Below are 26,813 nucleotides of genomic sequence, written 5' to 3' on the forward strand. Positions count from 1 at the left end.
ATATAAAGAAACTTGTTCCCTAAATGTTATGTTTGTTGGTCTGTGTTAAAATTATTTACAGACGTCCTACGACACATTTTTGGGTCGTCAGGGTCCAATATTCTTTATCCTAAAAAGAAAACACAGAGAGCTTTAAGTTGTAGTTTTTTAAATTAACTCAACGCAACATTTCTTCCTAATATTCAAGCTATTTCCGGTGTGGTTAGCTCTGTTGCTAGCATCGCATCGACTTTTTATCTGAAAGTGGAAATTTGTTATAGTGAAGTGACATCAAATATAAATTAACATAATTAACGTTAATAATAAGTTTGGTATTGGCACATTATCATTATAAAGTGATGTTTCAACAGCTTCCGGAACAACACGTCCAACTGTCCTAAGTGTAAATGTTGACGTCTGCAGGTAAACAGCCTAAATGAGCTTATTTTAGGTGCTGTAAGGTAATTATAGCATTTCTAATGAAATGTAAAATTAGTTGACTAGATTGTGTTGGTGTCAAAGATGTTAGTAGTGATATTTAACACGTGTTCAGGTGGACTAGCTAAACGCTGCCTGATAGTGGCGTTACATACTCATTAGCATGCTACTTGTCATACACCTGTAGATTTAGCTAGCCGTTAGCTGGAGTCTGGATCACTTGAGAATTGAGCTAAATTAATTTTTTTTAGCTAAAATGACTAAACTAACAGTATTACTTTTGTAGTCGAGAGATTATTTCTTTTGATAAATGAAGGGGAATTGACTCACTTTATTGTTCTGCCCAACATTTTTTAATCTCTGGAAAATTGTGTTTGTTATTAGCTTGACGTTGGTATTAGCAAGTTAGTGCAACATGCTAACATACTTTTAGCACATTGCTTCTTTAATGCATCAGATATTGTTTACTATGATATAAAATCCTTACATAAAAATTCAGACAGCTTATTTAAGTTCACCTTTCAATGTCGGTTAATCATAGCTCAATTAACTGGAAAGGTTTTGACGTTATTAGTAATTATAAGTAAGCACACATTTAGGTAAGTTATTTATTTCGTCTTACTGAAACCAGTGTTAACACATTTTCAGTCTCAGCACTAATTTCAATGACGAGTCCTCCTCTTCCTCCTCTCTTCTCCTCCCCTTCCCTTTATTCATCAGCAGCCTTCACCTGAAGCACATCTCCTCACACTCCCCTCTTTCGTCTCTGCATGTCCGATGGGAAAAGTCTCTGCTCTTTCCCGGAGCTGCTGCAGCAGAGCGGCTGTTCCTGCTTCAGTCAAGCCGCTGTAGGGCACCGCAGGACGGGAAAGGCGCGTCGAGGGGGACCGGTGGTGGTGGTTTTAGCTGATGTCAGCTGATGTCTGGAGCTCTGGCAGCGTCTCCTCCCTCATGCTCCATGATAGATGTTCAGAAATACACACCAGCTGCTTCCCATGATGCTTAATTACAGCACTAAGAGAAGCTGCAGCGAATACAAGCTGCAGAAAGGAAAGATGAGCCGCCGAAGAGGAACGTTTCTCAGCACATTTCTTTACTTGTGTCTGATGTGGACACAGCTGCCAGTCACAGGTAAGCGTCTGTGTTTTGTAAGAAGCTTCCAATCAAAACAGTAGTGTTGAATTAAACACGTTTTATCAATGGCACCGTCCTCTCCCTCAGTCACTGCTCCTCACATGGAGCGTTTGCTGTTTGCAAACCAGTATCTCCGCAGCTCAGATACAGTATTTAAGCAAAGTGGCGTCAATTACACGAGGCACGGATGTGTACACTACATTTACAGATATTATGTAACACCTGTCATTGATTAATGTTTGTTGCGTCCTTTTCTGTCGGGTTCAGCATTTAAACGGTCATAGCTAAAGCTCGGACCAGTATGGGAGGACAATAATAATATACAATAAGATATTAATGTGATATATTTATTTTCCTTTTAAAGGAAAAAGAAATAGTTGAAATCTTCTTATTGTGCAGACCCATTTTCACTGGGATATTTTGATATATAATTTAGTAGGTCCTGTACAGTTTGTTGAGACTGGAATATGTTACAATGGCTCAGTTGGCTGTATGTGTATATGACATACTCAAAACCTACTGAGATGATGGCCATGGTGGCCGTTTTCAACCTATAATAGCCTATAATAACATACATTGATTATTTAGTGTAAATTAAAAATTATTTTCTCAGTGGTTCAACATTCAAATACCTTCAATTCAGTTTCTGCTTACAACTAGATAAATGAGTTTTATTATAACACCAGGGTCATTTTTATCTGAACAGGATGTTTTAAGGCCAGTATTTTAAGACAAATGCTTACTTATGCTTACAGTGAATATTTTATATTTAACTGTGACCTGTTTGTGAACGTTTGCATTCTTTCCAAACTCCCTTTCCATATGTGACCAGCATTTAAAACTGCAGCCCAAAATGCAAGGAGACTGGAACAAGTTCAAGTTCATGTGAAGGAATCCACTAAGGATTCAACTATTGATTTGTTTCTTTAGAAATTAATTTGACAAATAGTTTTAGAAATAAATGATAAATGCTTTTGTCAGACACTAATCAAATTATTTAGTCAACAGTTACAGCTCTACAGTTGTGAACTTTTAACACAGGTAATGGTATTAGGGTTCCAGGTATCTTCCTCCTACCCCCTACGGTGTGTTCCTCATTTGTAGTTTTGCTCATACCCTTGCTTTGATTGCATATCCAGGCCTTTTTGGGAATGGGCTTCAAATATGCAGTCCTAAATGTATGACGCTATACTGCAGAGAAAGGATCTGTTCCTTTTGAATGATATTTTCCTCTAAAACACTTTAGGTTTTGCCATGTTTATTTAAAAACACTTTTCCCCGTTGTGTTTACAAAAATTATCAATGTAAACATCAGGAGGATGTCTGGTTTCAGAGATGGCTGCTGGCAGCGTTTTGTTTGTTTTCTCTTAAAACAGAAGTTTTGCAAATTGCTAATGAATGCTGATTACATGAGAGGAACAAACTCTAATTAGCTATGAAACACATTTTGTTTCCAAGCTGCTGTTTTCTCTTTAGAACACTTTAACATTTCTGTGGCTGGAAATATGAAGTCAAAATGTTTTCTCATTTGTGCTAATTTAAGGATATTTATACATTTTTCCAGTCTTTGTTTTAGTGGTGCTGTTGGAGCAGTCTCCCCTCAGAGTTAATGGGTCAGCCCCCTCTGACGCAGCCTCTAATTATCTGATGCTCCTGTCCAATCAGAGCTCAGCTCTGCTCAGCATCATGCCTAGCAACCAGGACGCTGTTGCTAGGGAGAAAAGAGGCCAGAGAGAGGCAGGATGAGGAGCTGTGTCAGCTCTGCAGTCTCTCTCAGGACTGGTTGAGGTTTATTTCTTCTCCAGCTGCTGTTTTCCTCTTCTCTAAATTTTACACAGCCAAATATAAATCTAGTTTTTTACTGATCACCTGATCTGCCACTGCTTAAATTTAACTGGGTTCAGTTAACATGTTCAAGACCAACTAAAAACACTAAGCACATAAGAAACAAGCCTATACTGTAATCTGCCTTAAAAATCTGTCTTCAATTAAAATGTTTCATGCAGGTTTAAGACTGCACAATAAAAGCATGATAGCAACTTAACCCAGCTGATGTAGTGCATTGGGAGGCTCCAGGTTAGCATTTTGATAAGCAACATCAATCAAAAAACTGACAACACAGTCTTCACTTCACAGCATCAGTTTTTATTAAGTTCAGCAGCGGTGATATTTTATCTGCAACAGGGAAACGCTCTTTAATTCTCTGCTACTGTGTTGCCGGAGGCTCGTAGTGTTGTAGTGTTTCTACACCTGCCACCAAAATGGCAGCCAGAGCATGACTTCTGCGAGTACTGATGGAGACAGGTGAGAAAAGTCTTCAGGAACTAGAATCCCTTCACAATCTACAACTCTATTCAGGTTTGCTGTCTGCAGTTGTGGACTTACACAACAGTGTTCTGGCACAGATACAGCCTGGAAAAGTAGTCTTGTTTTTGACAGCCAGACAGGCTGGCAGACAGGAGTCAGAGGACACTGTCAGATATTTTCATCTCTCTTCTTTGCAGTGTATTTTCTGCTAGAATGAACAGCCCACTCTGTAACAGACGTCTGTCAGCTCAGACTGTGTGTTTGACATTGTAGGAGAAACTTAAAGCATCAGCTCCACCTTGAGTCCCATTCAAATCCATTTTGTGTCTGCATATAATTTTGAGATGAATCAAAAAATAGTCTGGTAACATAAACTCACAACACAGGAAGTAACAGAAATGAAAGTTTTCATGTGTGATAGATACATTAATGAGGATGGTCTAGTCATGAATATATGAATCTTTTCCATCTCGCTGCTATAATCTGTAGTAAACAGTTACAGTTGTTTAAAAACAGACTTTGCATTTGGTGTGGCTGGCACATATTTTTTTGATCACTGAATAAAAGGGTTTACCTTTTTATTTATTTTTATCTGCAGCCAGCAGGCAGACTGGGCTCAGGTCTGTTCTATTTTCTTTAAATAGGCAGGTCCGGCTCAGGATGTTTAAGTTCCCAGAATGAACTGCTGTAGGGGAAAGAGTGCTTCACTCATCGATTTTTTTTTTTCTTCAGGATAAATAAAGACTGAGAATGAATTATGCAGCGTTCATATTCATCATGGTTGGGTGACTTCGGCTGGTGCAAAGGGGTTTCCTCTCGGCCTGCCTCCAGACTGATGAAAGCCTCCATCCTGACCAAAGAGGCTTTCACAGCGGAGAGACAGATGGGGATCTCCTGCTGTCTTGTCTTTTGCTGCTGAATATGGAGTCACTACACATTTAAGAGATCAGAAGATTTAGCCAAAGAGGCAAATTTCTACAGTCATTAATTAAAGAATAAAAACTCTTCCTCTTACTGCATTCTTTTGCAAGTCTTAAATGTCTGCTGATGAATCCCTGAAATGTGTGATAGTGACATTTTTTACATTCCTAAATGAAAAATACTTTTATTGAATCTGATGAATCAGTTGACATTTTAATCTCTATAAACAAATGATTAAAATAGCAACATCACGGTTACTCTTTTGATGTGAGTTATCAGAGCCATGGCTCTGACACAACATGAGTCATGATGAAGATATTTGGAGTTTTCCACTACATGTTAATAGTACTGAGTCACTTTTACATGTTTGACAAATTTGTTCTCCTCAGAATCGTCCTCTGGTGATCGCGAGCTGCGGCTCTTCCCTTCTCGTCGCTCCAGTCATCTCCCTCCTCCTGTGCACCCTCAACACAACTTGAACTTGCGGCATGATGCGGATGACTCCAACCCCCACCTCCTCCACCACCACCACCATCATCATCACCGTGAGCGTCCTGCTCGCTTGGCCAAAGTGATGCCAGCCGCCCTCTTAGAGTCTCAGTTTCGCCAGGAGCCCGGTGGTCAGCTCTCCGCCAATCTGCTGGCACAACCACATAACGAGGTGCAGCCAGAGCATGTCGTGGTCTCTTCACGACATCTAGTTACTGTGGTGAGTAATTTGCTCTCTGAATGGGTGCGCAGAAGAAGGGAAGTGGGAGGGAGGTTTGTTTTTTTTTTGGCCATTTATTTTTTTATATAAACATACCTGTTCAGAAAGAGGAGCCTTCCTATGTTGCTTTTCTTGAAGTTTCTTTCATTTGTTGTCTTGTTGTAGAGAATTTAAAGCTTAGGTCATTTCTGATTGATTTCTTGTGTTTCCAGGCTATGGAAATTAAGCCTGATTTAATTAAATTAGTTAAGAAAATAATCACTTAGGCATTGTAAATAGTTCATAGCCCTATTCAGCATTTGAAAAAGTTCTTTATATTAAACTATTAAATATCATCGAAAAAATAAAATTCCTCTGTTTGACGTCCAACAAAACTCTGCAGATTAGAAATTCCTAGAAGCTGAGCTGAGTCAGCACTCCTGCATTCCTATCGAGGTTCCTAGATGTGGCTGTTAAGGAGTTCTGTCCTCCTTCATAAAGGTTACATCTTTTTTGTATGAAGAATCAGAGGTCACAGAAAACGGAGACAGTAAGTGATAGATGAGGAGCTGCAGAGTGCTATCTGCAGCTCTGGGGGAGAGATGCTGCACTCCCCGTTGCCATGGAAACACTAATCATGAGTGTGCTAGACCCACTTACCTACACAATGGGTGGTTGCATAACTCTAAACAGCAGCGACCTTCAGAGTGACATTGAGCCAGAGAAACCTACAGAGAGAGAGAGAGAGAGAGAGAGAGACAGGTTGATAATAAGAGAGATCCAAAGATCGAAGTGGTAGAATGAGACAGGAAGAGAAAAAGGGACGTGTTCGGAGTAAAAATTGGTGGTGACTGTCAAAAAGGAAAAGACCAGAAGCTCAACAGCTACAACATTTGATTCTGTTGTACACAAACATGGATTGTCTGTAGCTTCACACTGCAGGTGTCTGTTGTTTTCACCACAACACAACATCAGCTAAAAGCTTTTTGGAGTCGTTTTGATGGATTCTTTCATAATGCATTGTGACATTCAACAGACATAGAGCAGCTCCTCACAGCTGAGAAAAAACCCTAAAATGTGAATGGTGCCACTGCCCAGAAAGAAAAGTTTATTTTTTTCATGGTATTGACATCCTTGTTTTCAGACTTTGAAAAATTCAGCTTTAATTTACTTATTCGTATGTTTTAGCTGAGACCCATGTGCCTTCCTTCTAGTCAGCACGATATATCTTGTTTTTCCTCCTTGACTTAGATTTTGTTTTCTTACCTTGTTCCACACTTGTAAGTCGCTTTGGATAAAAGTGTCTGCTAAATGACTAAATGTAAATCTTATTTGGCACAAATGTCCACTCGAGACTGAAGTGGTTTGATTGACCTTTTAAACTCTGATCACTACAGAGGGCACTGTGACCTCAGGCCCGCCCAGTCTGTCGTGACATCTCCGGAAAGCCTTGATAGAAGTCCTCAAATTTAACACATTAATAAACTTCTAATTTGATGTCTTGTGCACCAGCGTCAGCGTAGTAGACGTTGATAGTATCACAGCAAAGACTGTTTCTCACATTTATTTTTAGAAGAAATGTAACATGATTATTAATTTAACAGAATATCTGCAGACGTCAACTGTCTCACCACCACCACCAACAATCCCACAGTCCTCTGCCAAAACATTCAGAGGTGTCATCACCACAGATGCATTGTGGGATATGAGAAAATCTGGAGGAACTTCCAGTGGAAGCCAATTGACAGATGGGAGATTTTACAGATAGGGTATCTGTCTCTGTGTCCGTGTGTTCAGTTTAATTAGACTGTGTGGTTAGTTGGTTTGTTAGTCTGTTTGGTTCTGGTTCTGTCTTCACAGCAGTCTGTGTCCAGGGGTCCTGGTAGTGGCATATAGACCACTCTGCTCCGTGCCTGATGCATGAAACACTTGGCCCACAGGACCCACATACACTAGTTGTTGCGGTGAAAACCTATATGAAATCTGAATTTGTACTTCAAATAGTGTTTGTGTTCTGGCTACCTGGGCATGCTGTGGCTGGAAAATCGGTTAAAATAAACTACAATTTAGTTAAAGGACAAATATTCAAACAGAACTTGTTTTGTACATCAAGCAGAATTTGTGTTGTTCACCTCATGTTTTAGCTGTTAAGCTTTTGTTGGATTGAAAACTAGGAGCATCCTAAACCTGCCTGTTGTAGGTAGACTGTCCTCCCCAAAAACAGCCTGTAGGTCATCTGTGCAAGCAGCTTATTATAACCCACAGTTAATTTTTATTACATTAACATTTAGTCCTTTGTCAAATGCTTTTGTCCAAAGTAGCTTAAATGTGAGGCGGAAAGCAGCAACACAACTTTCAACACTTTGTGTTAGTTCAAGATCCTAAAGCTACGGAGTGGGCTGGGGGGGAAGTGAGTTTTCACGTAGATATGTTTCCCCATACCCACGGTTAACCTAACCAGTTAAGGGTTAGTTCCCAGGGGGAACCTGCATTTACTGTAATGTTGTTTGTCTGCTCTCCCCCGATTGAGTAAAGTGCAGGAAGCAAACGACGCACTCGCTGCACCCGTTAAACATCATCCAACAAGGTTTATTATTTCCGTTAATTAGTTGTTAAGTAGTTCTAGATACGAGCCTCTCTGCTTGGATTCTGTTTGGATTTATGTTTTTTATTTTCTTACTGTTTTTAATGTTTTTTTTTTTTTATGTATTTGACAACAAGCTGCAAGCAGTAAGAAAAGGGCAGTTTTCAAGACACTGGCTTCATTTTTATCCCTCTCCTCCTTCTGCTGCATCTTTCTGCTTTTATCAATGAGAAACCGCCGTGAGGCTCGGCTCTGCCTTACATAACCTTATTCTGTGTTAATTGACTTCCTGTGTGGTCACATGACCCATCACTGCAGGCTGGATCACTTTGAAAACCACATCAGTCAGAGATGGAGATGGGGAGACACATTTTGTTTTTTTTCATTACTGTTGTTTTACTATTTTGTGATGTGGGATATGTTACACATATTTTTGGTTTTCATTTAATAATTAATTCATAATAAAACTATTCATTAATAATAAAAATCTCTAATGTACAATATTATAATAGTTGGCATAAATGTATTTAGATGCAAGCTGAGAGAGGATTCTCTCAGATATCGCCTCCTATCTCTGCATCACACCACATGCCTGCAAGATAAAACTGTTTGTGCGTGCGTGCGTGTGCGCGCTGTTGCATTCTCACAACACGTGGCTGCACTACTGTGAGTTTTCGCTTCCAGCACGACAAGTTTGTGGTGTTGGTGACACTGAATGCTGAATTCGACTGACTTTAGATTCCATGCTTTGAAACTTCATTTAAATTGATCAGATGGTGCAGCTGCACCGCTGACTTTGTAAAAGTTTTCTTTTGTTAGTGACCTAGAAGGTTGCTGCTGTTGCCGTTGTCGATCACAAACTGCAGGGACACGGTGTGGAGCTGAGACTTTCAAATGCAGACTTTTAGCAGCAGGGATCCATGTATGAATGACAGGCAACATGACATGATCAGCAGGTAGTTAATGTTGGATCTTTAATTTAGCTTAAAGCCACTTTTGAGCTGTTGAATGTGGATATTTTCTCTGAAAATTGATTTTTATTAACCTTATTAAGGTTTACTTGTCTGTTGAGTGTTTAAATCCCAGCCTACACACATCGCTGTTGGAGACCAGCCTGTATATGTGTGTGTTGACTTATTAAATAATTCTTGTCAGAGGTGTGTGTTACGTCTGGTTGTGGAGGAAACTTTGACGCCACTTGAAACCCACAGAGAGAAACATGATTCATCCAGGACTCTGTTAGTTCAGTTCACTTCCAAAAGCTGCAGCTTTGTGTGTTTTCTGTGTGTACTGCAGAAACGGGAGCTTTAAAGATAGTTCCCATATTTTTAAAGCCTCTAACAGAGACGATGTGCTTAAATGAAATCACTAATTATTGTGACTGTATTATTTAGAGATTAAGAGATGCAGTTAATATCACAATACAATAAGCCCTTTTTATTATTTCTATTAAAGACCTATTCTAAATGATCTGTTATCTGCATTTCAAATGGGAATATTTTCAAATTTCTTCAGTCTTCTAGGGGAGAAAACTGAATTGTTTGAAGACCTCATCTCAGAGCTGTGGGATGAGACCAAAACGTCATGTCCTGAAATGCATCATTTCATAATCGGTTAACAATATGATTTAGCACAACTTCTGTAAATTCAGTGATTATATAAAGTGATTACGTATGTATCATTAAATGTTCAGAATATTTATTATGTGCAGAATTCATGTAGTAGCACTTGGTTTATTAGTCTGCATCTCATCACTGTATTGGCGATAAACGGCAGTGTAGGATGTAAATGACTAAAACGATTAGTCATCAAAACAAATTGATTATTTTTCTATGCAATAAATAATTTCTTTTGTAGTGTTTTACAGCAGATTAGAGTAGATGCAACAAAAAACTAGTTTATAGTCAGAAAATTAATCTTTTACATGTGAGATAATTTTAATTTTTATAAAAATATCAGTAACATTTTCTGCTGTCAGCTGTTAAAGATATCTATAGATTAAGAATGTTTAAGGTCAGATCAGCCCTTCTGTGCTGACGCCTTTTTTTTTTTTTTTTTCTCAAAGAAAACAACACAAGCGTGAATAATCTAACCTCAAGTCAACCCACTCATTCAGCCGTGTGTGTGTGTGATCTCATTGAGCTGCATGCTACACGTGCCGCTCACGTTTTTCCCGTCAGCACTTTGCAGCTGCACGAGTAACATGCTGCAAAAAGACGACCCCTCTACAACAGTTTTGTTAGTAAAGCTGATAGATGGAAACATGCATTTATATGTGCATCAGTGATCATGATCAAGTGTGGGACAATTATTGATTCACAACAGCCACATCTTCAACTCCTCTGGAACTAATATTAAATAAATAGAATAAAATAAAATCCCCGTTGACATTTAATAATCTGAGAACAGCTCAGAAATGGTTAAATGGTGCTTGTAGTTCATGTAACATATTTAAAGATTCAGATTGAAAAGAAACAAACAAACCTGCTATTGTGTAAATGCAGCGATAGGTAACATGTAATCATTTATTTAAAATGTGCCTAAATTTGCATTTCTAATTTCCATTTTCAATTGATCTTAAAATAATTTCTTTTTTTTTTTTATCTGATACCGATGGATCTCTAAAAATGTGCTGTGTAAAATCTACATAACAGAATGCACTGATTTGCAGGAACATTAGTGATGCAGGCTCTTAAACACCAGATCAAAACACCCATTGTTTCCAAAAGAGGCTCAAATTCAGATTCATCCGACCACAGAACAGTTTCCCACTCTGCTGCAGACCATTTTAAATGAGCTTTGGTCCAGAGAAGACAGCGGATTTGGATCATGCTCGTGTTTGGCTTCTTTTTATGACGGCGCTTTAACTCACATTTTTGGATGGAATGGTGAACTATGTTCAGCGATTTCAGGAAGTCCTCCTGAGCCCATGCAGTGATGTCTGAGGCCAAAGATTCTCTGAATCCTTTGATGGTGTTATGAACTGCAAATAATGATCTGTACAAAGTCCTTTTTATTGTAAGTTGAGAAACTACTTTTCACAGATTGGTGAACGTCTGCACATTTTTTTTTTTTTTTCTTTTCTTCCATTTTCTCAGTTCGAACATTTGATACGTTTTCTACTGTGAATAAAACATGGGTTTATGCTAATCATTGCATTTTTTTTTTTTAAATATATATTTTAGTGTCAGGATTAAAGGATTGTAGTTAATTGTCTATTAATTATTTACTGAGGTTCTAATTTCAATGCCTGATCTTATTTTTTCTTCTAAAACACAATGGGAAGATGTATCTTACAAATCTTTCCTTCCTTCAGTAAATCTTTAATTCCCCCCCATCCCCCCCACCTCCCATTCACTCCTCCCTCTGATATCTCATTGGTCCAAATCCCCCGAGCTGCCCCGAGGGTTATCTGCTAATTAGTGGTTATTACTGAGTGTGTGTGGGACAGAAATAGTCTCTGATCCTGACAGGAAACTCAGCAGTATAATGGCATTACCTGGACGACAGCCAGTCAGGTGGCAGTTGGAGCTCCTTCCCCCACCTCTCACTAAGCCAATCAGAGATCATGGCATGTGTCAGGAATTGGAGCGAGAAGTCCCTGAGCTGTGACTGACAGGCAGGTGGCTCTCTCTGTGTCTGCTGTTGTCGACAGGGAGGATGAACTGTGTTTCCATGTTTACTTGGTAAGGTTGGTTAGTGGGTTGTTTAGATGTTTGGGTTCTTATTCTGTGGTGAACTAGTTTCTTTATTCTGTTGTTAAACTTTATAAATATTTTGCTCATTTGTCTGGTTAACTTTTTTGTTTATGTAAAGGTTTAGAGCTGTAGATAATCAGATAATCAACCATTTAGTCTGTGAAACGTGAAATCATTTCTGCCAGTGCCCATCACAACTTTCACAGAGAAAAATGAAGATTTGGAGACTTTTGACAGCTGGTTGGGTGAAAAAAGGGAAAAATCAGGCATTTTTTACAACTTTCTCACACTTGGATGAAATATTGAATTGACAATACTCTAAATATTAATCGATTATATGAATCTGACGCGTCTCTCGTTGCATGTTGTTTATTTGGTGTTTGTTTTTTGGTTCAGTGTTTTAGAGTTTAACAGAACCCATTGCAGCTAAACACAGGCTGGTAATCACATCAGCTGTGTATGTGTGTGTTGTGCCTGTCGGGCTGTGGTTATTGTTCCTGATATTAAATTAAGTGGCACCAGAACATGTTGTTTTAGCCATTAGCAAACAGCCGCCCACACACACAAACACAGCCTCATTGTTAGAGCTGCTGCAGTCGATGGTTTGAAGCTGATGGAGGGAGAACTGCAGAGGTCAGACTTTGTTTTCTTATCTTCTTGTTTAACCTAGCTTAGCAGTAAGAATGGGAGCAGGTGGAGTATTGAGCTCTTGTATGCACAACAATGCCAAACATGTCTGATTTACATGACATCTACTAACAAGTTAGTCAGAGATTCAGTTTACTCTTATAAAATAAAATGGGGAATACTTGCATTCAAAGCTGGTGGAGGTCCATATTTTTCTTTTTGTGGTCAAGTTCCCCCTAAAGCAGTGTATAGTGACTGTTAGTCACACTTGTTCCAAGTCTTAAGGTAATTCTGAATTTTGCTAGTGCCGGTTTAGAATTAGATCAGCTTGCAAACATTAGAAGAACCAGTTTGCAGCCTCACAGGTTACAGAGTCACCATAGTCATAGTAATATATCACTGTGTGTGTGTGTGTGTGTGTGTGTGTGTGTGTGTGTGTGTGTGTGTGTGTGTGTGTGTGTGTAACGAGCATGACACTGTCTCTGCTCTTGAGTTTTTGAGCACTTCCCAACATTAATGGACCATCGAGTTTGCGCTGCTTCTTGTGATCACTGTGGTTATGCACAATAAGAAATTCATTTGGTTTTTAGTATTGAATGTAGGATGTTAATGTCAGTCTTTTGTTAGTTTTATTCTATAGCTAGCAATTCATCCTTTCTCTTTGTTTTTGTGAAGAAGAAAAAAATTTAAATTATGTTTTTCAAAGACAAAATTGGATGTGTTTGACCATGTAGAAGAATCAGTGATGATTTGGGAAATATTGTGGAATCTTGGGTGAATGTTGTAAAAAAGAACCAATGGATTCGGGACCAGGAAACTGAAACTGTCATGCTGCTTTACGGGGTATCTAGAGAGTTGGCACTGGGACTTAAATGTATATAATACATGAGACCCAAGCAGAGGACATTACCCGCAGACCTAATGTCTGAGTGTTTGCACCCATACATGCTGAGAGTTTTCATCCAAACATGTGTTTCCTGTTTTCACTCCACAGTCAGAGATGGATTGCAGTGGATTCCAGCATGAGTCATCAATGTGTGTGTTTCACCTGTCTCCAATATCACTTTTGCTGGAACAGTTGGGAAAATCTGAGGAGCCAACAAAGAGGAGGGGGATAGAGATGAGGGGCATTGGGGGGGGTAAAAAGAGATGGACTGTAGCCGAGAGAGAGATAAAATAACACAGTGGGAGATGGAGGGATGGTGTTATGAATCGATCAGTTTGCTAATGAAGCTAGAGACGGTAAAATTCATCCAGGGTCACGTTACTTCTTCAGTCATTATTGAAGTAGTGTAGCTACAAATGTGAAGCAACAACTGAGCTTTATGTCCAGTAAATCTGCCCAGCACTTATTTAGAAATCTGTGAGGCATAACGTCTGACGGAGAATCAGGAATCACTTGCATAGAATAGAACCACTTCTGTAAAACCCATTTGCATCTGGGGTCCGGTATTGGATAAAGTGTTTGGTTACAGTGAATGCTGCAAAACCACGATGTGGCTGGTTGGAGTCCAGATGAGGACCTTTTTATATCCTATCTCCATCTTTCCTGTCTCTTTTCACTGATGCAGTGGAAAGTTTAAAAAAAAAAAAAAAAAAAAAGTAAACTATTTGCAATTTCCTGCCATCCTGGCACAGTCAGAGCCTCAACCTCAACCAACCAGAGATACTGTGGAATGACCTCGAGCGTCTGTCTCTTTGTGCGTTTCATTTTCCTCCCCAGTTTCTGAAGTCTACAACAGGCTCACCTGTGCATAAATAAAAAGCTGAGAAGTCAGTGTCTTCATAATAAAATAAAATCTAATATGATAGTAAACGGGAGTTTTTGGAAACAAAATGTAATTTGTGTTTACTCACATTCAGTACTTGGCTGTGGATGTGAAGAGGTTAAACAACAGTCTTCTTCGTTGGTTTCGGGAAGGTGTAGCGGCAGCGCTAGGTGTTCCTGCAGGACGTGTTCACATCAACCGGCTAAATGTAAGACACACACACACACCACATGATCAGTATTTCACCTTACTGACTAATTGGTGGTTTAATTGATTGACTGATGAACTTACCTCACAGGAGAAGAAGAATGGCATCGAGCTGTTTGTGTCCTCTGATAGGCTGGGGATCTCTGAGCCCCGCCCTGCTGAAGAGGTCATTCAGTCACTGAACATTGGGGTCCTCCACCGCCACCTGGGACACTTTGGCATCACTGAGGTCTCGACTGAGGTGTGTTTGAAAACTGCCAGTGTGCCTGCTCTTTTGTTTCCTAGGTAACCACAGCTCATTAGGCAGCCTCTGTGGAGACAGATGAATGGATTTGGATTATTAGAGAGCAAAGTGATGCTGCTAAAGGTTTAATGGAAGTATTAAAGTCCCATAGATCAGCCTGAGGATGAACAGAGAAGCTTTATAGATGATATTAATATTTTCACATCAGAAGTGAGAAATGTGACGGCTGTACTGTAATAGTATTACAGTAATCAGAGACTCCCTATACATAGGAGCGATAAGCAGACAGAATAAATTGTGTTTCTCCGCTTTCTTTAAAGCCTGGATAATGTTGTAAAGATACAAATATTTTGCATCTCAGAGAACAGAGCAGCAAAACAAACAAAAAAAAAACCTTGTTAGTTTTTCTACAATCAACAAAATGAATGTGAACCAGTAAAGCTCGAGCAACATCGGTGTTACCATTAAAATAACTTCTTCTGAAGTTATTGCTTCTTTTTACAAAGTTAATTTCCCTCCAAGTCACTCTACAGTCTATGTTGTCCTTCGGTGTGCTTTTTATCTACTGACGGAACATCCAGTCCTTGAGTCTCATGTCCACACTCGTCTGTTCTCGCGTACTTTCTTCTTACGGATGCTGAAAGACAGAAATTTTATGACGGTTGGTGTCAACAATCCTTACGTGCATTTCTTTACCCAATGACCTCAATAGATTTGATTATGATTAGACCTAGTCCATAGTGTGGTCAACCTGCGAACAGAGAAGCTGTGAACAGAGAGCTATCCAACATTGTTGAGGACTTTAAAAATCCCCGACAAGATCAGAAGGACCATGAGGGGATGCAAACATCGAGGAGGAAATAAAGAATGGAGCAGAACGATGTGCAGAGAAAAGGTGAGAAGATTTAAGCTGCATCTCCCTCCTCTGATTATGGGCAATGTGAGATCACTGGACAATAAGATGGATGAACGGACAGCTCTGGTGAAGACGGAGAAAATCTTTAGAGAGTGTAGTCTTTTACAGAGACATGGCTGCACTCCAGTGTTAATATAGACGGTTTGAGCTTTAATCACGTCACCCTCACCAAGACACTTCCTACCTTTACCCAGTTTGTGAGCTGTCCCACCATGGGGGGAGAGGACACTGGACCTGTTGTAAATTAATGTTAAAGATGCCTACAGCTCCACTGCCCTCCCCCGAAACATGGTGGTAGCAGCATCATGCTGTGGGGATGCTTCTCGACAGCCAGCCCTGGACGGCCCTTATTCAGTCGGCAAGACAACAATGACTTGGGAGAAGATTTGTTTTCCAGCAAAACAATGACCCGAAAGCTACAAAGAAAATATTTACTGATAACAAGGTGAATGTTCTGGAGTCAAAGCCCAGACCGCAATCCAATAGAGACATTGTGGATTGGACTTAAAAGACTGTTCACACCCGATCTCCACGCAACCTGACAGAGCTTGAGCAGAAGAATGGCATAAAATTCCAGTTTCCTGATGTACAAGCCTAATTGACACCTATCCACACAGACTTCATGCTGTGATTGCAGCCAAAGGTGCATCTACTAAATACTGACATGAAGGGGGTGAATATTAATGCAATCACTGATTTCACCTTAAATATTTTTATTTAATTGACATTACTTTGTAGAAACCTGTTTTCACTTTGACATTAAGTATTTTCTGATTTTTTTTATTTTATTTTTATTTTCTTTTGTTGTCAAAGTCCCTGCCTTTTATTGACCCTGGTTGATTTATAATGTCAATAAAAGGATGAAACATTTAAGGGGGTGAATACTTTTTATAAGCACTGTATACAAAGTTATTCTGTATTTGTTGTGTGGATCTTTTCTGGTTGTGTTTACTTTTCTTTCTTTCTGAGTTGATAGCACTATTAATACATTTTTTTGAATCTTGAACACAAACATTGGAAGCGTTGATACTGGTGTGTTGGTTTTACCTGTTAATTTTCCTAGAATTTGTTACGTACGTGTGCCAAAACACCTCATTTTCATTTTAGCATGCTCTTTAAAACTCTTTAATTTCTCCAGCGGTGATGGATTACTACAGCTTCAAGTTAATTCTCTAAATGCTTTAGCATCGGAAGAAGCCATCAGCAAATCTCACATTGTGCTTGTGGATACTCACCATTTTAGGTTGGACTGAATTCTTACTTTTTATTTGTATGTTGTCTTTTTTTTTTTTTTTCTCATTGTATTATTTGTTTGTTTTTTCTTTCAGCATCATGTCTTTTGCGCTCCAGCTGATTACAAATTTCTTTAGATCTCTTAACTCCAGCTACACTGACTAAATAATGTGCACAATCAGGAGTCTCAGGAGTCGGTGTGTTTCTGGAATTATGCTCCAGAGTGTGCTGAACTTTAATTACTGGATCAAGAAGAGACACTGTGGGTACTGCAACTGCATTTATCCTGCAGGATGACTTTTACTACTGATGTGTGTGCTGAAGTATTAAGTATGAGAAGTTTGATGTTGATTTTACAAAAAGGTAAGCAATGGAAAGTGTTAATTAAAACCCAATGTGGGTATTAGGTAAAACTTACATTGGTTTATTTCATTTTTGTCAACACCAGTCTACTTGATCAGTAACCCAGTGCCTGTCAGATCAGATGAAGTAAAAGATGTTACAACAGGAGATAGAGGTTTGTTCAGTTTTGTATGAATTGGTCATAAAATGTGCTCCGATCTTCTAAGTCACAACAATACAAAAACAGTCTGCTTAAAATAATAGAACACAAACATGTTTTTATTAAACATAACATGTAAACATTCACAGTGCAGAGTGGAAAAAGTATGTGAACCCCTAGCCTAATGACTTCTCCAAGAGCTAATTGGAGCTAGGAGTGAGCCAACCTTGAGTCCAATCAGTATGATGATATTGAATGTGTTGCTAAAAGCTGTCCTGCCCTTTAAAAACACACACCAGTCTTGGGTTTACTGGTTTCAAGAAGCAATGCCTGATGTGAACTTTGCCTCACAGAAAAGAGCTCTCAGAAGACCTACGATCAAGAATTGTTGACTTGCATGAAGCTGGGATAGGTTACAAAAGTATCTCCAAATGATGTTTATGTGTCCACAGTAAGACAGACTGTCTACAAATGGAGAAAGTTCAGCACTGTTGTCACTCTCCCTAGGCGTGGTCGTCCTGTAAAGATGACTGCAAGAGCACAGTGCAGAATGCTGAACGAGGTAAAGAAGAATCCTAGAGTGTCAGCCAAAGACTTACAGAAATCTCTGGCACATGCTAACATTTTTGTTGACACATCTATAATAAAGAAAACATCAAACAAGACTGGAGTACATTGCTGTCCAAAAAAAATATTGCAGCACGTTTGGAGTTTGCAAAAGAGCATCTGGAAGTTCCACAGCACTACTGGCAAAATATTTTGTGGAGAGATGAAACCAAAATTGAGTTGTTTGGAAAAAACACACAACACTACGGATTATTGTCATTGATGGAAAAATGAAATCCAGAGTTTATCAAGACATTTTGCAGGAAAACGTAAGACCATCTGTCCCCAACTGAAGCTCCACAGAGGATGGGTGATGCAACAGGACAATGATCCAAAGCATACAAGTAATTCAACAAAAGAATAGCTTCAACAGAACAAAATACACCTTCTGGAGTCCCGACACCAGATATCCCAAGAATATTACTACACTGAAACAGTTTTGTGAAGAGGAGTGGTCCAAAATGACTCCAGATCATTGTGCAGGTCTGATCTGCAACTATAGGAAACATTTGGTTGAGGTTATTGCTGCCAAAGAAGGGTCAACCAGTTAAGTCCGAAGGTTCACATACTTTTTCCACCCTGCACTGTGAATGTTTACATGTTATGTTCAATAAAAACATGAAAACATATGTTTGTGTACTATTATTTTCAGCAGACTGTGTTTTTGTATTGTTGTGAGTTAGATGAAGATCAGAGCACATTTGATGACCAATTCATGGAAAACTCCACATAATCCCAAAGGGTTCATTTACTTTTTCTTGCCACTGTATAATGTTGAGATGAGAGTATATACATCGTAAAACTAATGTTGAATCACACATGGTTAATAAGTAAGAGACAATGAAAATCTGATCAATTTCTGAGATGTTGAAAGTTCATGAAGTTATTCTTTTTGTTTCTCTGTAGAAGAACGTCTTGCAGGGCGAGCAGAGGGATCACGTGTGGAACAGAGAAGGTTTCTACGCTGTCGTCCTCTTCTTCACCATCTTTGTCATTGTCATAACCTGCTTGATGGTACAGTATTACAAAAATATATAAAATATTACTCAAACCAAACACTTAACGTCCTACTAATGAATTTACTTTAAAGACGGATGTCATGCCATGCAGACAGGAGGAGCTTTTAATTGTAATTCGAACAGTATCCAAGAGAAGTTGTATGACCATAGTTTAGAATTAATTTTCTAACACATCGGGCGAAGGGAGAGAAACATAAGTGTATTTAGCATCATTAACTACATAAAACTCAAATATTAGCGTCAGTTCTTTTTGTTTTGCAATGTGACATCTAATCCACATGAGGGTGCCCTGCTACACAGAAACCACCTGGTGAATTATGTTCATTTGGTGCGTTTTTATCTGCCTTTACTCTGGTTTTCTCTCCAATCAAAGCTTAGCTGTTTTTCTCTAATATCAAGGAAACGGCTTTGTGCTTTTTTCTTCCTTGAGTGTGATGAAGTGACTGTAGAGACATTATCATTTCCAGAGGTTTGGATTTTTCTGTCCCAGTCCTAGTGACAGAAACATTAAGCTGTAACCGTTAAATCCTTAAATATGCTTCAAGTGACTCTGTGTTGCAGATTTGTTTACTACTGTGCAGAAAGTGTGTCATTCCTAATTTGTTCTTTACGAACATGATTTTAGGAGGTGGGGATGAATTGGAGCAGAGTTCAGTTGCAGCAGCTAAATTACAACAACAGCCTTTATTAATTCAGCTCATTTTAACGTTATAGATTATATTACGGTGTGATACATGTCACACTGTTTGTCAGATCTCATCTCGCAACTGCAGTAAATGATTAATCAAATATGCAGAGCTGTGTTTTCTGTATTAAACATTCATCTGAAAATGATTATGCACCCCTATTAAGTCAAATTTATACAAGCACAATAATCACGACATTGTATGTTAGCTTTTATTACTACTTAATGCTACAGATTTTTACTCAGCATCTCGATTTAAAAAGATAATTTTATTCGATCTCCAGGTTTTGTATCGACTTAAGGAGAAGGTCCAGATTTCTGACAGACAGCTCAAAGCTCCACCACCTGACTTCCACTTGACCCCAACTGTCCCTCCAGACTCTGTCCAGAGGTCAAAGGGCAGCAAGGTCAACAACCGACACCCACAGTTGTAGACCACTGTGTACAATTTCATAAAAAATTACTGTAAAGACTCAATAATGCATCTTCTTGTTCAGGTGGTTACGTCGGGAAGCATGGTCCAAGCTGAGCTAGCTCCATCTGTAGCCACGACCATTCCACAGCAGCAGCCAATCCCAGCCTGCCACTGCCTTGCGACACCTGTTGTCCCTCTGCCCAGGTAATTGAGCAAACGTTGGTGTACTTCCTACTCATGTTTTCACAGTTTGGATGCAAATCAAACCTGTGGAAAATACTTCTCTATCATATAGAAGAGCGTTGTTGACATAGGACAGTTCTGCACGATGGAAAAAATAGGAGCAAATATTATGGGAAACTTTTTTGAGACTGCTGCTTAGTTAGTACTAATTAATACTTAGAATATTAACCTCCACCCTAAGTGGAGACAGTTTAACTTTGAGAAGTTTTCTGCAGATTTCTCACTACGGTTATTATAATTTTCTCTTCATAGCTCTGCCCCTGTTCCTGTGGTCAACAGCAACAGTCACACCCCTGTCGCCCCAGCCAATAACGAGCTGAAGCCCTGCCCCTCCCCTTTCAGGATGAAACCTGCTGCAGGTCTACAAGAAAGGTGAGTTAGCTTACAGGTGACTAAGAGTGTTTACCTGTCTGATTAAAGCAGTTGTTAAAATCAACTAAGAATACTTTTTCTTTAAATTAAATGTTATTTATATTGCGCCAAATCTCAACAGATGTCATCTCAAGGCACTTTACAGAGATTAATGTTTAAGACCTTACAAGTTAAATTTATGTATATTAATGCTCAATTATAGTATCTATAGGTAGGTCATTAATTATTTAGTTTTTCATAGGTCTGTTTTGAATCCTCTGACCAATGTGGGGTCTGCTCCGCAAATTAACAGGGTTTTTAAATTTTGCTGCATTAGAAGACAGGAACACATAATGAGCACTCGGATTCAGAACAGAAGAACACATTGTGCTCTTTTCTCTTTAGGAAACTGACCTCTAACCTGTGACTGTTAAATGTAGGTGCAGCCTATGTGCTTCAGACATTCACAGTATATAGTTCAAATAAATCAGTGCTGAGAATTAAATTCAGATAACAGAGCAGGTTTCCTCCATGAACAGTGTTTGCTCATATATTATCTATCAAAGGTTCTGTACATATCCTCCGGCCCTGCTCATATGAAGGCCGGTGTCATACTGGACACGTTTCCTCTGTTTTCCTGACACAGTCAAAAGAAACACATTAAAGTCTGTCCTACAGGACCCCTTAGTCAGCCACTCAAAGGACACGTCCCATGTTTTTATGTTTGCCTTGTCAATTAATCCTTTGCTAAACTTACCATAAATATTTTTTTAATCAGTAAAACTAGTTAGTTAGTTACATATTTTAACATTAAACCTATGAGTGAAGGAACTATTTCAAAGTTGAAATTAAAATTTCTTCATGTGGATACAATAGCTAGTGCAGAGTGTAACCAGTATTTAGCATTTTCTTTATCTACCAAAAGTTTCTTACCCCAACTTACTGCACTGAAGTGACAGGCTCCTTCAGCCATGACTCAGCACTTCCCTTCTGCTCCACAACTCCACCTCCTCAGTTGATGGATTTCATGTCTTCTTCCTGAGGTCAGACCTGTGTTCTGCAGGGCTAATAGCAAGTATATAATTGAAGGCTAGCTGTTGCTATATACAAACATGGAAATAATATATATCCATGGAAACATGTACCTCCTGACAAAGTTGCCAGAGCTTTGTGGCAGTAGCAAATATTCAAACGAGAACTTTGGAGGCTGAAGTGTAGAAAGGTTCCATGTGAACAGCCGTTAAACATGGGTCACAAACACAGGAGATCAGAAAGACCCCAGTAAGTTTACCTCTGGCCATCACCTCAGAAGAATGCACAACACGAGTCAGACAGACTGCTGTAACTGGCGACCACCCAACAGACGCTGTTCTAAAACTCTGAATTATATAATCTTTATATCTATATTTTATATAATCATATTTACAGTTGTGCTGATTGATTAATTATCTGGTTTATTGGTGAGACTGCTCGTAGCTGTCAGTAAGTGTAAATGTGTGTGAGAGTCTGAATATCAGCCCTGAGACAGACTGACAAACCGTCAGCGCTGGAATCTCTAACACCTCCACGATTGGATGAACGATTTAGGTGCTGGATGGATGAATTTGATTTAGCAGAACTTATAATAACTTGATAAACCTCAGAGTGTGGACTAACACATATGAGCAACATACATCAATATGTCATTAGACCTAAATAACTGTGAGTGTTTGTGCTATAGATTTTGCTCCATCTCATTCAGACAGTAATTATTAATTTCTAAAGACCGTGAAACATGTTGCAAGAAGCCTGCAACAAACTTTCCATCCCTGTCAATGTGCCTTTGAACTAGACATTGTACAACAAAATCATTTGTACCCACCAGTGAACTCTGACCCATGTAATGAGCTGTTTACCTGTTAGAAATAGATGATATGAAACTAGTTCCTGATTATATTGTGAAACAAAATGATTTATTCCAAGCCAAAAAGGAAAACAAATCTTGGAGGAGACTGATTAAAGGAACTGTTGATATAAACAGTCCCTGTGTCACACCATGACCTGTGATGAATGTTTGGTTTTATTTGGCCAGTTTTGGAGACAGCGGGCAACTTAAAGGGAAATTAGTGGCGAAACCTAATGAACGAATGAAGATGCTTTTACACCTGTGGGAAATGTTTAAAATGCAGACCTGCAGTTGAGTCAGTGCATTTAGTATTCTGTCAAGTCACGTTTTGGTGTGAAAAGCTTGTACCTGGTTTATGCAGACTCACTTCATGCATCTTGGGTGTAAATGCATCCACAGAGCTTAGAAGAAGAATCCAATTTTCTACCCACATCTGCCGGAGGTTTGGGATACATTCGACTTCTGTGTTGAAAATGTCTAAAGGCCTCCATCATCTTATGGTTAATTGAGTGCCTGTACTTTTGTGCAGCCATTGTTACTTTAAGAGCTCTTTCAGATTTGGCTGCAGTTCATTTCCCCCTTAAAGTGTTTCATAACTAAAAAGAAAACATCTTTATGTTCTGCTCAGCTCAGTTTTGAGCACTTTAGCCTTTATCTGCTGCTCGTGAGTTTTCCGTTACCTTAGTGCTTCCGTAGTTTCCAACCTCAGAGGCCATTTTGTTCTAGTTAGTGTTTAGAGTGAGGGAGTTAAAGTACGGAGAACACGGTGTGTTTCTTAAGGTAAGACAAGGAAGGAAGATTTCAGGCTAAGAGTGAGAACAGGATGTTTTTCTTGGTGTCTGTGTCTCTGCTCTGTGTGCATGTTGTCCACTTTGGATGTCTGCCAATCAGCAATCAGACGAATAGGAAGAAATGGCATCCTGGAAAGGAAACTGCCGACACGTAGCTAGACAGTCCACACACACGCCCCCATCAAAGCACACCTTATCTTCTCTTCTTGGTCATCATCTTCTGTCCCGACACCTTATACCCCTACACCCTACTGTTATACTGGCAAAGGTTCAGCCGTTAACTAGTGCAGCACGAATATGTTGACATTATCTGACCTTGTTTAGAAACTGTGAATGCTTTTTGACAGAAAAGAAACAAAGAATTAAATTATAATATGGTTAAAAACCTGTGAAACACTAAAAACTTTTGGTTGGATAGCAAATTCCTTTTAAACCTTTCTTTTTTACTTTGACAAGCTGCAGTGTTTGGTTAATTTATTGTTCCTAGTCTTGATGAACTCACACACATTTTTCTCACTTGTCATCTTCTACTTATCCTGGGTCATGTCAGGACATACACGAATCCTTATCAAAAAGGTGGGAAAAATCCCATTCAAAGACCAATCATTGCATTTGTACCATCAATTATAGCTGCAAAAATATACAGCGTCATGCCCGTGCTTGTCTGCAAAATCCAAATCATATTTTCCTGAACGTCAGCAAAGCACATGTAAAAATCAATACAATAAAACACAGGAAGGAAGAGGAACTTGGTTTAATGACTGCTGTCCTGTACAGTTAAAATTTCTCCTTTTATCTTTCTTCTGTTTTTCCCTTCCCTTCACTTCCTTACCTTCCCATCCTTCCCCTCCAGACGTGGCTCTAATGTCTCTCTGGTGCTGGACATGTCGGCCCTCGGCTCTGTGGAGCCACTTAACGTTGCAGTAGTAACCCCCAGAGAGGCAGCGGCGAGGGAATACCTGCTGTGTGCTGGCCGGCCACTGACAAGACTGCAGCTACAAGATGTTGTCAACAACACGCACAAGCTGCATGCAGAGTTTGCTGTAAGTAAATAAACAGAGTTCTGTGACAAAAACACTGCGATGCAGTGCCAAATGGTATTCTCATTATTACTTTTGTAATGGTTGTTGTGAAGTTATTACTTTTCTCTTCCTTCTCTCTTGTGTTGTTTCTTCGCTCTTTGTTTCGTCCTTCTCTCTTGTGTTGTTTCTTCGCTCTTTGTTTCGTCATGTAAAGTGCTGTGTGTTTTCTCCTGGATATGCCATGTATTGTATAAATAAAACTTAATTTTAAACTTTTTTTCCTTCCATCTCAGGAAATTCCGATGAATTTCATTGATCCCAAGGAGCTGGACATACCAAACCATGGAACCAAGAACAGATACAAGACCATACTTCCCAGTGAGTACTCCAAAAAGTTGCTGATGTCCTATTTCCTGTTGAACCAGGAAGCTCTTTTATTATCAGGGAGGGGTCCAAGGTAAAAGGTCATCAACCCCAAGGACCGCTATAATTGCACCTCCCTCTTCCCTAAACACACACACACGAACAATACATTGTCCTTAGAGCACAGTTTGTTCTCACACTTCCAGCCAACCGCTGAGGCTGATGAACACATTATGTAACGCGCAGCCACAGTGATGGTTTTTTGGTTTGTGCACTTATGCTTTGGAGAGATGGTGGGGGTTATCAATACAGCAGCCAGCGAGGGGAGTTCCTTCCTTCCGTTTAGCCAATTAAGGATAAGGAATGTTCACCTAGAGCTGCTGTCAATCAAACTCCACCCTGTGTTCCAGTTTCTGTGTTGTTTTTACTGCTCTGTGCAGGGCTGTGGTGGAATCAGAGCAAAGCATTCAAGATAAAAAAGGCAGACGCAGGCTAAGTGCTGGTCAGAATAAAGTCAGAACTGGGTCTAAAAGCATGTCAGACGCCAGTACTAACTCAGGACAGAGAGAGCCTGAGTCGAAAGTTTGATTTAAATCCACGACAAGGATTGTGTTTTAAATAGGTTAAAGTCAAAGTTATAATTAACTTAACTGAGCCTAAAATTCAAAGTACGGGGAAAAGATTGACTAGGAAAGTAGGTCCATCAACAAACTTGAATGCATCTGATGGAGGTGGATAGGAGAATACTGAGGTGATGCAGTGAAATGCTTTATGTAAATGTCTCGTTCTCTGTAGTGATATTATAATACTGTGCATTCACACTTGTGATGAGTTCAAATTAAAAACATACAACAAATATTAAAAGAAAGAAAGTTTGATCTCAAGTCAAAGAAGGTGGAGTTCAAGTTTAGATTGAGTTTGAAAGCAGGTTTGGATGAATTAAAAACTAATATGATCATAAAATCAAATTAAGTTTGAAACGGAATTGAAACTTGGTGTAGAACGAGGTAACGACCAGGTCCAAAGAGTCTAAAATGGACAAAACCAAGTTTGAAAAGTCCAGGGCAGATCAGACCGAAGCTAAAAGGTCGTTACTAAGTGCAGAGCCGAAAACAAGAATAGAATAGAATGGGATTTTATTCTTCTCTTCCTAATTCTTTACGTTTTGCCTTTTTTCCTTCCTCCACCTCTCTTGCTTCCTCCCTTGTGTTCTAGACCCTCATTCCAGAGTGATCCTGAAGTCGAAGAGCTGCAACGACCTGCTGAGTTCCTACATTAATGCCAACTACATACGGGTGGGTGTTACCAGTTATTCCCGTTATTCTTTTTGCAGATACAGTCCCACGTAATTTTAAGTTTCTGCTGTATATGAAGGGTTGCAGAAAACCAGACATTTTGTGTGTTGATCACCTCATTGACTCAGTAGTTTACTGTTAAGGCTACAGAAGTAAAGGTTTTGTAGTGGAAGTGTAGTCTTTTGTCTTTGGGACATGTAAATCTTTAGGTATGTTAACAGCTTATTATACTTAAAGTACAGATTATAGTCTGGCCCAGAATTTACCATGGCTTACTTTAATTCAGTCCTTTAATTTATTTTTTATTTTATTTTTTTATTTCCCTGTCAACTCAAACACAGAGTGAAACTCTTTTTACAGACTTCTGCTATAGAGGTCTGTAATGTCGCTCTCAGGCTCTGACACAATAGATTTTCTTCCTTGCTGAACCGACCAGAGCACATGAGAAAACAAAAGCTGTTTAAGTACTTAGTTCTACTGTACATACAATCACTGTGAATCAATGAACAATTGGCACGTTAAGAATACTCCCCTCCCATATTTGCAGTAGTGTACAACATATTTGATGTACTGTATATCGCTATCAAATGAGCACTATAGAGGGACAAAGATAATATAAAGCCACTGTCTGGAATTACGTCAGTGCCTATTTTTTTGCAAAGGAAGCTGAGCATCATTTGAACAGCAACTCTGTAGTGGTCAGTCCAGATTATACAGGTGGTCAGTCCAGATTATACAGGTGGTCAGTCCAGATTATACAGGTGGACAGTACAGATTATACAGGTAGCCTGCATTGGGTAGAAAATATCAACAAGATGTATTAGACTCAGCAGAGTTATTGGATGTCTTAGAATTTTGTCATTAGAGACTGAAATAACAGAGAGCAAAATG

At 39.2% G+C, this 26,813-nt stretch overlaps 1 protein-coding gene across 1 annotated transcript in view; it reads left to right on the top strand.

The window, feature by feature from the left end:
- ptprr (protein tyrosine phosphatase receptor type R) overlaps window positions 1–26,813 on the top strand; it is a 32,985-nt gene that overhangs the window by 2,226 nt on the left and 3,946 nt on the right. Inside the window, exons 3-13 of the mRNA XM_026361223.1 lie at window positions 1,141–1,548; window positions 5,169–5,488; window positions 14,240–14,353; window positions 14,444–14,593; window positions 18,760–18,867; window positions 19,842–19,964; window positions 20,055–20,176; window positions 20,468–20,587; window positions 24,096–24,285; window positions 24,558–24,642; window positions 25,843–25,922. Coding sequence (XP_026217008.1) covers window positions 1,383–1,548; window positions 5,169–5,488; window positions 14,240–14,353; window positions 14,444–14,593; window positions 18,760–18,867; window positions 19,842–19,964; window positions 20,055–20,176; window positions 20,468–20,587; window positions 24,096–24,285; window positions 24,558–24,642; window positions 25,843–25,922 — 1,578 coding nt within the window. The 5' untranslated portion in view covers window positions 1,141–1,382. The remainder of the gene's footprint in view (window positions 1–1,140; window positions 1,549–5,168; window positions 5,489–14,239; window positions 14,354–14,443; window positions 14,594–18,759; window positions 18,868–19,841; window positions 19,965–20,054; window positions 20,177–20,467; window positions 20,588–24,095; window positions 24,286–24,557; window positions 24,643–25,842; window positions 25,923–26,813) is intronic.

The sequence above is a fragment of the Anabas testudineus genome, chromosome 23 (genome assembly GCF_900324465.2).
Source record: "Anabas testudineus chromosome 23, fAnaTes1.2, whole genome shotgun sequence".
NCBI classification, from domain to species: Eukaryota; Metazoa; Chordata; class Actinopteri; order Anabantiformes; family Anabantidae; genus Anabas; species Anabas testudineus.